Genomic DNA, 14,047 nt, shown 5'->3' with positions numbered 1-14,047 from the left:
CAGATCCTGGAGATAAAAGGTGAAAAGTGGTCTCTGCCTTCAAGAAACCCATATTTAACGTAGGCCTATCTCAGAGGGGTCTAAAAGTGTGCTTCCTGATCCAATGTGGACAAGAGTTTGGGGTTTTACACCTACTTTCTTTCTATGCTTACGGACAAAGGTTCTGAACCATGAAAAACTATGCCATGTAATAATAACAATAACAAAAATAGTCACTTTATCAAGTGCTTTCCTTATGCCTGGCACTTTCTTCAACCCTTTGCAATCCTTATCTTACATGTCTAAGATAAATGCTAGTATTATTTTTGTTTCACAGAGGAAAAAACAGAGGCCCAGAATGGTTAAGTAACTAGCCCAAGGTCACCATGCAGTTAATGTTGAACTTCATTCCCACAGAGGCTGGCTCCAGAACCCACTGTCTTAACAACTCTGGCATACTGGCACTATATCACTGAAAATACATTTTACTAAAGTTTATCTTAATACCTTTTTAAAGCATTCCCTAAACAATTTTTAAAACAACTTATCAAAATATTATTTTAAAGTTCCAGGCTTCTGAAACCCTGTGAAATGGGGAACATAAAAAATATTCATGAAAAAGTCATCCATATACCATGCTTGTGTGAGAATCTTCAGGGGAAAAAAGGCTGTCTGTGCTATCAGAATAGGTGACCCAACATGCAATATGTTTCTGGATCTGGAGAGATGGCGTCATTAGCTAATTCTGCACATGTGTTGTCCCACCTCTAATGAGAGAGATTGGGCCAGATAATCTCTAAGGTCCTTACCAGCTCTCACATTCTGTGATTTACTGAATTCCCAGGGAGGGCGGAGCTTCGAGCCATGTCCAGACTGCTCTCCAGCTTACACTGATTATGCTCAGCCAGCCCCTAAATCCATCTAAGGTTGCTTTTGTAAGTCCAGGCAACTGTGATTCAGGAACCTGAATTTCATTGTCTTTAAGTTGGATCCCAACTTATTTCTGAGAATATGTAAAAAGCATGATTTAATATTAAGTGATGCTTACTCAGTAAAACAATCCCTGGGACCACAGAACAGGCCTTGGTGGAAAACTACTCATTGCTCAGGTTACACACTCGAACATGTCATTCCATTTAGTTTCCTGTGTTAGGTACAGTGTTTCTCACTTCTTCTCCAGTTGTTAGTCAATAGGAACCTTAGTGCCAAAGGTAGAGAGGTGAACATAGGACTTGTATGGTGAGGAAGGCATGGACCCTTTCCAACAAAAGGAGTGTAGTTAAGAATTCCTTGTAAAAGAGGCAGTTGTTTCATGGAATCTAACCCTCAAAACATCAGCAGAGGGTACTATTGCAGGAGAGCATTTATGAAGCAATATGTCCTCTAGGCTCTGATTTCAAAGATTTCCCCAGAGCTCCTCTGAATTCTCACAGGTTCTCTATCCTCTGAATAGAGAAAAGAAATGCACTTGTACATTAAATGCATTCTATTCTTTCTCAAACAGCAATACTATGAGGTGCCAATAACAATGAAGTCTGTGTTTGATCTGATCGATACTTTCCAGTCCCGAATCAAAGATATGGAGAAGCAGAAGAAGGAGGGCATTGTTTGCAAAGAGGACAAAAAGCAGTCCCTGGAGAACTTCCTATCCAGGTACATCACCTTTGGAGTCGCGAAAGAGGAAGGTGCAAATTTGTTCTGAGTGAGCTCATGAAAATGCCAAAGAAACACAGAGCCCACGTGTGTTTACAGAGAGTAACCCCCACTGGAGAAAAACCTACCCGTCTTTGACCACTGGGCTTTGTCTTGTCCTGTTGAAGTGTCTCTGGCTACAGGGCTGGCTGGGTTCAGCTCCAAGCATTAGTGTTGATTTGGTGGCTCTGGATAGTTCTTTTCTCCTTTTTTTTTTTTTTGCTCTTTTTTTTTGGTACAGAAAATAGAATCCTGACCTCCCAAGAAGGTTAATTTACTCAGTCAGTAAATCTGGAGATCTCTGCATCTAGCATTTCTATTTTGCATATTTATTTATTAGGCCCCTTCTGGTTCCAAACAGGATTTGGCACACTGTGCTGGATTTTCCGCTTCCTTCCAACTCTGCAGGAAACAACAAAAGCCCCACTAAGACCTCAAAAGGAGAAATCCTCTTGACCCAGTTTCATGAATTTTTCGACAGTGTCATTTATTGAAGGCCATCTTGTGACAACCCCAGTGTCCATGGGGGAGTGGACAAACAGAGAAGAGTGTAAAAACAACTCAATCTGTTACAGGACAAGGGTCCCAATCCAGACCCCAAGAGAGGGTTCTTGGATCTCGTGCAAGAAAGAATTCAGGGCGAATCTGCAGTGCAAAGTGAAAGCAAGTTTATTAAGAAAGTAAAGGAATAAAAGGATAGCTACTCCATAGACTGAGCAGCCCAGAGGGCTGCTGGCTGCTCATTTTTGTGGTTATTTTTCGATGATATGCTAAATACGGGATGGATTATACTTGCCTCTCCTTTTTAGACCATATAGGGTAACTTCCCGACATTGCTATGGCGTTTGTAAACTGTCATGGCGCTTGGAGTATAGCAGTGAGGATGACCAGAAGTCACTCTCATCGCCATTTTGATCTTGGTGGATTTGGGCTGGCCCCTTTACTGGAAACTGTTTTATCATCAAGTTCTTTATGACCTGTATTTTGTGCTGACTTCCTGTCTCATCCTGTGACTTAGAATGCCTTAATCGTCTGGGAATGCAGCCCAGTAGATTTTAGCCTCATTTTACCCAGCTCCTATTTAAGATGGAGTTGCTTTGGTTTAAACGCCTCTGACAAGTCCACTTTTCTCCCTTCTCCTTCACTCCCCCGATGTAGGATGAAACTTCTACAGAGACTTTGGGGCCCTAGGAGGTGCAAAGTTGCAGAAAACTATACGCAACAAACTTACAGAGGTCCCAGTATAAACACCACTCCAGCTATACTGTGTGGTTAAGGGGCTCCAGAAACCAAGCAAGCATGTAATACACATTTAGTGCTTGAGCCTCCAAACCAAATCTTTGCTCATGTCTCTAAAAGCACATTCTCTATATGTGAGACAGAGCTTTAAGAAGGATATGATTAGGAAGTGGATAATCTGAATTTCTACAGATTTGTGAAGCTTGGGTCTTCTAGGATGTAACATCATGATATATAAAGAGTACAGAACTTACCATTCATCCAAGTTTTGAGTCTGCAACTTACTAGCTATGTTGACCTTTTTCAATTAAACTGCCTGAAAAACTTCTCACCCATAAAATTAAAAACGATAGCAAGCAGCTCTATCTCCATCCATCTCCATTTCACATAGCCATTATACCTGTGACCACTTTTTGTGTGCTAATCTCTGGGCCAAGCACTTCACCTTCATTGCCTAGTTTTACCCTCACAAGAATCCCATTATCTAAACACCGTGACTATTGTCATGTTGCAGGAGAGACAACTGAAGCCAATGGAGGTTAAGTAACTTTCATCACTGAGCTAGTGTCAGCTCTAGGAGTCAGTATCCTGGGACAATTTGACTCCCCAAATCTACCTTCTCATCTTATGCTCCTTTTGAAAATATGATGTGAATTATTAGTAGTTCTGAACCTAAAGGCCTAGAATTTGAAGCAAAACGAAGAAACTCTTAAAACCACAGAATTTCAGCTCTGAAAGGAAACCAAGGCTCTTCCTTCATCCAAATTCTCAATGCAGTGCAAGTATCCAAAATGGAAATAGAAGGCATACACCTTCATAAGGACTTAAAATCAACTCAGCCTTAGGGTCAGCCTCCACTGAGAAAGAGCTCTGAGCTTCACTGGACAATGCATTGCTCTTTGTCTGGTCTCAGGGGTACTAAAACACCAACTTCTGATCCAAGATCATCACTTTAGGTGACGATAATTGAAATAAATGTATTAAATGTATAATGCCTATGTGAAATGATGAAGTTGTTTAATTACTGGGTTTATAAGCAAGATCAAACATTATTCAAAGCCCTCTTAAAAGTGATGGCAAAAATTTGCTGGGTTATGAATTGGAAAATAAAATTTAGAAGACTAATTCAGAAGTTTTTCTTTTCTTTTCTTTTCTTTTCTTTTGCTCTTAAGGTGCTTTTGTTTTTTTCTTTTTAAGGTAGAAATTCTTTAGAAGTTTATTTTTGATTTTAACAGTGTTAAATATATTTCAAGTTATAAATTCAAGACTTCAGTTCCAAAACTTCTGAATTAGGCTTCTAAATTTTATCTTCCAATTTGTAACCCAGCAAACTTTTGCCATCGCTTTTAAGAGGGCTTTGAATAATGTTTGATCTTGCTTATAAACCCAGTAATTAAACAACTTCATCATTTCACATAGGCATTATGCATTTAATACATTTCTTTCAATTATTTGAAATTAAACAAACAAAATCTTTCTGAGTACTTAAAGATCTGTAAGTTTAATAAGTTAATTTTACAAATACAGTGAATCTAACGTTCTCTCAGATATTCCAAAAACTGCATACACTGTAAGATTTCAACTTAGCCACACGTCTAAACCAATTACTTAATTACACATTCTAATTTGGAGTTTCAAGTTGTCATTTTATTAGGCCAAATTCTCTTAAGCTTCACAATAATATAAATTATATATATACACATAATACATATATAACCAGAATTTTATATATATATATACACAAACATATATATAATTATTACTATGTTACTATAATTTTGATTATTTGGAAACTTTTTCTTCTTAATTCTAAATCTTCCAGGGTTAGTGCTCTATCCCAGTAAATTCAGGTTGCCCACCCTATAAAACAGACAGTTATCATCCAATTCATTGATGTTACTTAAAACCAGAGATTTATCATGAGACTGGCAGTTATAGACATCCTCAGAGATTCTTCTTACCATCCCTAGGTAGAGTGTCTTTTTATAACCACTGTCATGGGTTTCAACATTTTAAAGGGAAAGCTGACATCGTCTCAGTTTTCTTCATTCACAAAAGCTTGTAATACTCCTGTAGGTTGATTACTTAAATTTTGTATTTTTTTGATTCTTAAGAAATGTACAAATACTATAAAGTCTTTTGAACTAGATAGGGTCCTAAGATGTGTAAATGTATTTTCCACCTAATGTAAGAGTTTTATGGGCTCTTATCTTCATTACTACTATAGGAATATACATCTTTTATGGATATTCAGAGATATATATAATTACAATTTGGATGTCCCATAACAGTACCTGACTTGTGGTCACAACTCATAAAATCATTCTGCTAATAATCCTAATTTATTGGAAGGATTAAAGTGGAATAGTGTACTACTTAAAGGCACGAGCAAGACAAAATGAGTTTGATTCCAGGTTCCTCCATTTAATAGCTGTGTGACCCTGAGCTAATTACTTAACCATTCTGGGCTTCAGTTTTCTCATTTGCAAAATGAAAATTGTAAGTGTATTTTTGTTTAAGACTATTGTGAAGGGTACATTCAATACTAAAGGTAAAGATGGCCCAGGACCTAGTACAAAGCAGGTAGTCAATAAATGCTACTTATTAGTAGTCCTAGGGTCAGTTATTCTGGTCCTATAGAGAACTTTGCCATCAAGGAAGAGTTACCAGAAAGAGATTTAGTAAATACTCCAGAATTGAAACCTAGGAAAAACAGAAATGAAAAAAAAAAAAAAAATTACAGTCCTGCAATTAAACCAGTATCCAAATGGGAATTTTCCTTCAAATTTGCTGAGTGGTTGATGGGTTTACACAGGCTAGTTTCAGCTGACCAGACTCTGAAGCCAGTCTAGTCTTCAATAGCATTCATTTGGTTCAGGGTATAATCACCTTTCCCTGAGACAGAAGCCCCAAAGAGTGGGCAAATGCATACTAATCTGGGCATGCCAGTTAAGAGAAGCAAACACATTCATAGCTTGTAAAGTTTGTATTTCCTGGGAAGCTAAAGTGACAGAAAAACAATTTGTCTAAAATAAGGGTCTGGGTCAGTTTCACAACTCTTGTTACATCTTTTGGAAGTTTCCTTCTGGGTCATGAGCTGGGACCTTGTATCTTAATGTGAAGGTCTGTGGGAAGCTGAATCATGACTTAGGGGAAATGACCTTCTCTTAGTTGTGTCTGGGACAGGGAGTCTGAGATCCCATCCCTCTCCAATCAGGACTGCATTCAGTGTGCACATAGGTAAACAAACTAAAATAGACCTCACTCAAAATAGCTCCTTCCAAGACACCCTACAGCTCTGTGTGAGGCCAGGAAGGCTGGTCTGGTTTGGATGCTGGCTAGGGGGCCAGTGCTGGTCTGGCATGCCTCCTAAGGAAGCAGGAGAAGTACCTGAGACTGTCATGTTTGTGATCTGACAGCAGTCACTGTTCCCTTCCTAAGAAACATTGGATAGCCTCAGAGGCTCCTCTCTTGCCCTTCGTGCCAAACACATTCAGCTCCCTGTCCTCAGTAGAGATCTTAGTTTTTCTTTACCTTTAAAAAAAAAAAAAAAGGCAGAGGAAGTGAATGTAATGTCACAGCAAGCAATACTTGGCGAACTTTGCGACAGGCATCCATTCAGAGGTTGTAGTTCATCAAACTATCATTTTCTCTTATTCACCCAAACCACTATTCCCTCAAGAGGCCATTTTCTTTGGGGTTGAAAACTCTCATGTTCACTCCTGATGCTAGAAGGAGCACAAGGATCAAAGCCATGAATAAAATTAACTGGTTGTCAGCTCTATGAGTGCGCTAACACCCTGCAGTGACCTGCACTGAAGGCAAAAAGCAAAACTCCAGTGAAGATGGAAGTTGAGACGACTCTATACAGTTGCCCCTTAGATGCATACCCTCTCTCTTTTATACCTTCTTGTAGACCCTGATAGCAGCAGCCAAAATATCATGTCTGAGGGTAGTAGATCAGGGAAACCACTGGACCAGGAGTCAGAGAAGTGTCTGTATTTTGGGAATGCTTCTTAGATTTACTAGTTGGGCAAGTTATTTACTTCTCTGAGCCTTGTTTTGTTATCTGCATAATGGGGAAAATAATCTGCAGCCTCACTGAGCTCTAAAGAAGAACCATATTGCAATGGTGAAAGTGAGCTATAAAATGATACACAAACCTAAGGACTGAATAGGTTATTTGATGGTGCTGTGATGGATAATGTCAATGTCTGTTAATGGATTAAGTTCTACATCTAGAAGCCTGCAGATTAAGACATAATCTTCTATATCCATGTCATCATGTGGATAACTTGCATTGATAAGTTTGAGAGCTGAATTCTTGTAACATTCCTGTGAACAACATACTGCTATTTTTTATTTTAAAAATAAGGAAGGCCAGGCACGGTGGCTCACGCCTGTAATCCCAGCACTTTGGAAGGCTGAGGTGGGCGGATCACGAAGTCAGGAGATGGAGACCATCCTGGCTAACACAGTGAAACCCCGTTTTTACTAAATATACAAAAAAATTAGCCAGGTGTGGTGGCACGTGCCTGTAGTCCCAGCTACTCGGGAGGCTGAGGCAGGAGAATCACTTGAACCCAGGAGGTGGAGGTTGCAGTGAGCCGAGATCATGCCACCGTACTCCAGCCTTGGCGACAGAGTGAGACTCTGTCTCAAAAAAAAAAAAAAAAAAAAAAAAAAAAAAAAAAAAAAAAAAAGGAAAAGAAAAGAAAACAAAAGAAAAAGAAATAAGGAAAAACTGAGACTTTGGTGAATTGAGTGATATGCTCAACAACACCCAAAAAGACAAAAGCCTTTTCTACTACTCTACTGTGTTGGAACTGTAAAAACAGAAACTAAGTTTACTAGACATTCTAAAATCTTATGGTTCTAGGCTTAATATCATTCCACTTCATAGAAGTACTTTGTAAGCATTGGCTCTTATTCATAATAGGGCACATTTTAGAAATTGCATTTGCCTCTGGAAGAACCACTGGCTACTGAGGAAGGTACATAGGGTTTTGTTTTTCCAGGAATCCTCTTTGAACCTTTAAACCACTCTTCCATTTTCCTTTTTCCTGTCACTGTAATCTACTGAAAATTCAGTTACCTTTTTCTACTCTATCTCCTATCCATATATTCATTTCTTAACTCCCTCTAAACTCTAGCAGTAACTCTACTAAGACCAGTTCTCTTCGGTTACCTTCTGAGTTTCTCATTTCTGTTGCTACAGTCTAATGTACAATTTTAGCCTGTCTTCATTGTATCTGAGAGTTTGTCTCTCCCCAAGTGACCTCATTAGGCATGGTGACCACAGACTCATGCTTAACACGTCATGCTAATGCCAAGGCAGAAAGACTGTGAAGTTACAACAGGAAGACTACACGAGTGTGGCAATGCAGTTTAAAGGCTTTGAGAAGCTATGGGACAGTTCTAAGCATGTGTTTTTTTTCTTTTTTTTTTTTTTCTGGGCACAGAAAAAAATTGCTAGCCCAAGTCACTCTGGTTTCCTACACTGGTTTCTATTGTTTGAAGCAGTAAGGAATAATGGTGTCCTGCTTTTTTTCCAGGTTCCGGTGGAGGAGGAGGTTGCTGGTGATCTCTGCTCCTAACGATGAAGACTGGGCCTATTCACAGCAGCTCTCTGCCCTCAGTGGTCAGGCATGCAATTTTGGTGAGTGGGAAGCCACCTCATTACTGCTTTCCCATGCCACTCTCCTCCCGGTCAATTCTAAAATGGAACATAGAACCTTAGATCATCAAAATGATTCCCAGTTCAGACTGTTCAGGTTTCCAGACACATACTCTATTATATTGAGTATAAAGTTGCTTTTAAACTGGAGCTTTAGTCTACTGTGGATTTTTTTTCCCCTCAATATTCTCTCCTCTCTAGTTCTTCTTCATTCATGTGTTTGAAAATATCTTCTGATTTACTTTTAATGATCTGTATCATTTGTCTTCAGTTTTTTTTTTAATTGTCTCACTTAGGTATTATCATTCACTTAGGTAATACTTGAATATCTACTTACATACCATCATCGGATACTCCATAGATTAAATGTCTTTTTTTAAAATAGGAGTGGCTCTGGGAATTAATATATTAATTGAAGCAGACTATATTGCCCTTCTCTTAAAAATGATTTTTATCTTCAAAACTCAGAAGACTTAGTGAATGAATTTTATAAAAAAAATGATTTTTATTACTGAGCACTAAGAAAGTAGCAAGATCTCTTAAGTAAAACCTTATTTGAAAGACAAGCAAGCCAAAGAAAAACATAGTTTACTGTTTTTTTTGTAGTGAATCGCTCAGTATTTTGAAAATGAATATATGCTTTATTTACCAAACATTTTTATTCTAGTGTCCTGAAGGAGCTAATATCATTTTGGATATGGATATATAGGCAGTAAAATGAATAGTATATAGAACTTACTACTAAGTTCAATGATAAATCAAAAGGATGACTACATTTCAAGAGTAGAAGTCATGAGTGAAATCTCATATGAGATATGCCTCTGCAGAAGGAGAATTTTGAGAGATTCATTGGGCAGAGGCAGGGGCAGGGGGAAGTAGCTAAGGGCAACAAATTAAAAAATTCTCCGGTAGAATATAGATGAATCACCATTATTTTGATGCCTCTATTAGGAGGAAGAATCATCTACTAGTTACAAAACTGTGCTTGATTTTTTTTAAAAAGGGAGGAGTGTAAGTTTTGTAAAGCATTAACAGAGCCAAGGTCCTTGTTATGACCTAGTATGTGTAAATTTTAAGTACATTTTAATTTTAAGATATGAAATAACTCAAAGGAAGGCCAAAACCAAGCTCATAATAGTAAGAACAATAGAAAATTCAGAAATTTTTATTTGTATTCCTATTATCAAGGTTAATAATTTAAGACTTTATATTAACATATAAATTTGATTGTGCCAGTATTCTTAAGCTCACTTTATTTATAGCCACCAATGTTGCCAGTTAAGATAGAAGTTCTTACAGCAGTTAAGAACCTTTACAAAAAAAATATAAAGCCACAGTTTGTTAATTTTCCAAAGATGCTTTTGTAGCAGCTATGTGGTGGTACTTTATTTTTAAATCTCTGCACACAGATCCTGTCACATTTTGAAAGCAAACCCTTTTGTACTATACACGAAACGTGAACAAATAATGTTCACATGTATTAATTAACGAATAATTAAATTGATGATCTTCCCTTTTGAAAACATGACTAACCAATATGTAGAACAGAATACTTCACTTCTCTGGGAAAAGAGTAAAGGTGAAAAAAAAATTTCTTGAATAGCATTGTGCCTAGATTTTAGCTTCACCTTAGAAGTGCCCTCCCATGGCAATGTTCAGTTTTCTCTCCTGGACAATAAACAGCACCAACAATCTTATTATTAGTTCCAAGTTATTACCCTGACCTGGTTGGGATTTTATTTAAAACTATGAAAGCTTGATATGATGGCTTGACAGCCCCTTTGTCCTCCTATTTTCTTCTCCGGAATTCTCTTCATGTGCACTTCATCTTCAAAAGAATTCCAACAAGCTACCAAGGCATGACCTTCCCCCCTGTCTGAAACTTTAGCAGAGGATATGAAGGCAAGCTGTGCTTGCTTAAATGTTTTGCCTTTGAATCCTCTAAATTAGTGGTTAAAAAAAAAACAACAAAAAAAAAACATATCCTTTAAGCTAACACAGTTTTGTGTGAGAAAGCAGAACAATTTCTTTAACCATCACAATTGATGGAGTCTATAGTCTTTTCTCTGAAAGTTAAGTTAGCCATAAAAGCTGTTATAAATTCAGAACACTAACTAGCTTAGATCAGCTCAGATATTTTAATGTTCCAATGGCTTCATCTTTTCTTTTTCTTTCTTTCTTTCTTTCTTTCTTTTTTTTTTTTTTTTTTTTGGTCATTTAGTAGAATGAGAATCACGAGGTTTTGGAAGTATTTGCTTCCTTATGGTAAAAATTTTAAATGGATGATTCTTCTCAGTCAGGTTATGCTCTATATTCTTTTTAAATTTAAGAGAGTTTTAATTGTCAGATATCAGGGCTTTGTGGAAAATGATGACTTCTAATCCTTTCCTCTAATTCTATGGTTTTCTTTTTTCTCTCAGGTCTGCGCCACATAACCATTCTGAAGCTTTTAGGCGTTGGAGAGGAAGTTGGGGGAGTGTTAGAACTGTTCCCAATTAATGGTAATGTGTTGTTATTTTGAAGCAGTATGAACTAGTGTTAAGTTCGGTTAAATAACATTAAGCTATATGCGAGCAGTGGGTGTATCTCTAAGGTGAACAAAGTTCACTGATTCCTCCTCCCACTTCATGCACTTGTGCATGTGTGCATGTGTGTGCACGGGATATGTAGGGGAAGGGGTGTGGAGTACAGGGACTTATATTATTTCTAATATAAACCATTCAAAGTAACAGTAAAACTATCCATTTTTCTTAACTAAAATAATGCTTTTGGGGGGTCGTATAGGCCCTTATGGTTTACAAAGCATTTTCTTCTATTTTATATCATTTAATTCTCACAATAGTTTTGTGAGGCACATAGGTCATATCTCGTTGATTTCCTTTCAACAGATAAGGACATACACTAAAAGGCTCAGAGAAGCTGAAAGATACACACACTAAAAGGCTCAGAGAAGCCAGGCACGGTGGCTCATGCCTGTAATCCCACGCTTTGGGAGGCCCAGGAGGGCAGAACACTTGAGGTCAGGAGTTTGAAACCAGCCTGGCCAACATGGTAAAACTCGTCTCTACAAAAAATGTAAAACTTAGCCAGGTATGGTGGCATGCACCTGTAATCCCAGCTACTTGGGAGACTGAGGTAGGACAATTGCTTGAACCTCGGAGGTGGAGGTTGCGGTGAGCCCAGAGCACACCACTGCACTCCAGTCTGGGTGAGAGAGCAAGACTCCATCTCAAAAACAAAACAAAAATCAAAACAAAACAAAACAAGACTAAAGGTTTCAGAAAGCAAATTCAGTCCTTTCTTCCAAGACCAAGCTCTTTAAATAAAATAATGTGTGTAAAATACTTAGCAGAGTGTCGAAACAGCAGACATGAAAGTATCAGCTCCTTTTCTCCTTCCCCTTTATTCTCATCACTATTCACAATAGTTTAAATATTCATCTAGATCTTAACGGAATTGGTATTTTCACTTTTAACAACGAAATAAGCTTTTTATTATAAAGATGTGTCAAAAGGAAAGCTGTAGTTACAGAGAAATAACTAAGCTAATTGGAAATAAACTTAGAAATGTAAACTATATAATCCTTGCTAGTGACAAATTTTAAAGAAATTAATCTTGCCAGGATTAAATTAAGGAATTGGTTTCATACTTTGTAACATTCCTACAAAAGACCCATCGTGTGCCCGGAAGTTTGACCCTAATGATGTTGCAGAACAGCAGGGACATTTAATTTCTAGTAGAAAAAGCCCCAGCAAACTTCTTTAATTAGATTTTGAACTAAAGAGAAGAGGCTCATGGGTCCTCCCTATTCGCGCAGTGATTTCCTCACACTTCAATGTTTTCATGGGCTCTGACTGTTTAATGCACTAACAATAACTATTCCAATGTTATTCTAGGGAGCTCCGTTGTTGAGCGAGAAGATGTACCAGCCCATTTGGTGAAAGACATTCGTAACTATTTTCAAGTGAGCCCGGAGTACTTCTCCATGCTTCTAGTTGGAAAAGACGGAAATGTCAAATCCTGGTATCCTTCCCCAATGTGGTCCATGGTGATTGTGTACGATTTAATTGATTCGATGCAACTTCGGAGACAGGAAATGGCAATTCAGCAGTCACTGGGGATGCGCTGCCCAGAAGATGAGTATGCAGGCTACGGTTACCATAGTTACCACCAAGGATACCAGGATGGTTACCAGGATGACTACCGTCATCATGAGAGTTATCACCATGGATACCCTTACTGAACAGAAATATGTAACCTTAGACTCAGCCAGTTTCCTCTGCAGCTGCTAAAACCACATGTGGCCAGCTCCATTCTTCCACACTGCCTACTACATTCCCTGCCTTTTTCTTTCAGTGTTTTCTTAAGATTAAATAAATAGCAAACTTTCACCTATTCATGAGTTATTATTGAAACCTTAAATCATAAAGACATTTAAAAGAATTGTTTTTCTAACTGGAGGAGCTCTAGTGCTAAGTAATGGTACTGAAAATGGATATGATTTTCCTTTACTTATATAAAGGACCTTATTTGGTATGAAAATTTTATAAAATATGTATTTATAGCTCTTTTTCTTATTTTTGTATTAATTGGTAAGTGAAAACTCTGTTAAAGATCACACCACAAATGTTTTCAGGAAACATCTGACAAGATAAAACAAAGAACAAGTAACTTTCAATACTTACTGAAATTGACACTTTTTGAAATGTCAGTCTGAAAATAATTAAGATATCTCTGCTTTGTATGAGTTTCTTTTATGAAACTTGATACCACAGGAGTCCAGTGATATTGGTCTCAAAAGCCAGAGAAAGTACCAAGCCCAGCTTTGTTATCATAGTCACTTTCTGCCCAGCTTCTGTTATTTTTAGTGTTTTTTCAGGTATAAATCGGGGTCCAGGAAATCCTCACCAGAATCTGGCACTGCAGCCAGAGGTGACACTTCCAGAGTTCTAGTAGGCTGCTATGGAATTTCTGGCATGAAAATTCTTGACCCCTCACACTTTACCCCCTGTACAGCACAAGCATACCATGGAGCTATTACAGGATCAGTTCCAGACCACCATAATAAAGTGGATATCGCGATAAAGTGAGTCACACAAAATTTTTGGTTTCTCAGTGCATATAAAATTTATGTTTACACTCTTTTGTAGTCTATGAAGTGTATAATAGCTTCATGTCTTAAAAATGTACATATTTTATTTTAAAAATACTTTATTGCTAAAAATTGCTAATTATCGTAATCTTTTTGCCTTGATGTTGATGGCTGCTGAATGATCAGGGTGGTGGTTACTGAAGGTTGGGGGCGACGGTGGCAATTTCTTAAAATAAGGCAGCAATGAAGTTTGCCACTTTGATTGACTTTTTCTTCATGAAAGATTTCTCTGCAGCATGTGATGCGTATGATAGCATTTTACCCATAGTAAAACTTCTTTTGAAATTGGAGCCAATCCTCTCAAACCC

The 14,047-nt window shown here is 37.8% G+C and overlaps 1 protein-coding gene across 2 annotated transcripts in view; it reads left to right on the top strand.

Moving 5' to 3' along the window:
* CCDC80 (coiled-coil domain containing 80) overlaps window positions 1–12,982 on the top strand; it is a 35,574-nt gene extending 22,592 nt beyond the window's left edge. For both annotated transcript variants that reach the window (XM_073009718.1, XM_073009717.1), the window contains 4 exons: window positions 1,484–1,632; window positions 8,466–8,569; window positions 11,008–11,088; window positions 12,484–12,982. In XM_073009718.1, the coding sequence (XP_072865819.1) occupies window positions 1,484–1,632; window positions 8,466–8,569; window positions 11,008–11,088; window positions 12,484–12,830 (681 nt within the window). In that variant the 3' untranslated portion in view covers window positions 12,831–12,982. The remainder of the gene's footprint in view (window positions 1–1,483; window positions 1,633–8,465; window positions 8,570–11,007; window positions 11,089–12,483) is intronic.
* Window positions 12,983–14,047: the final 1,065 nt, after the last annotated feature.

Source organism: Chlorocebus sabaeus, chromosome 22, assembly GCF_047675955.1.
Source record: "Chlorocebus sabaeus isolate Y175 chromosome 22, mChlSab1.0.hap1, whole genome shotgun sequence".
Classification (NCBI taxonomy): Eukaryota; Metazoa; Chordata; class Mammalia; order Primates; family Cercopithecidae; genus Chlorocebus; species Chlorocebus sabaeus.
The sequence above is the reverse complement of the archived record's forward strand: the minus strand, read 5'-3'. Positions and strand labels throughout refer to the sequence as shown.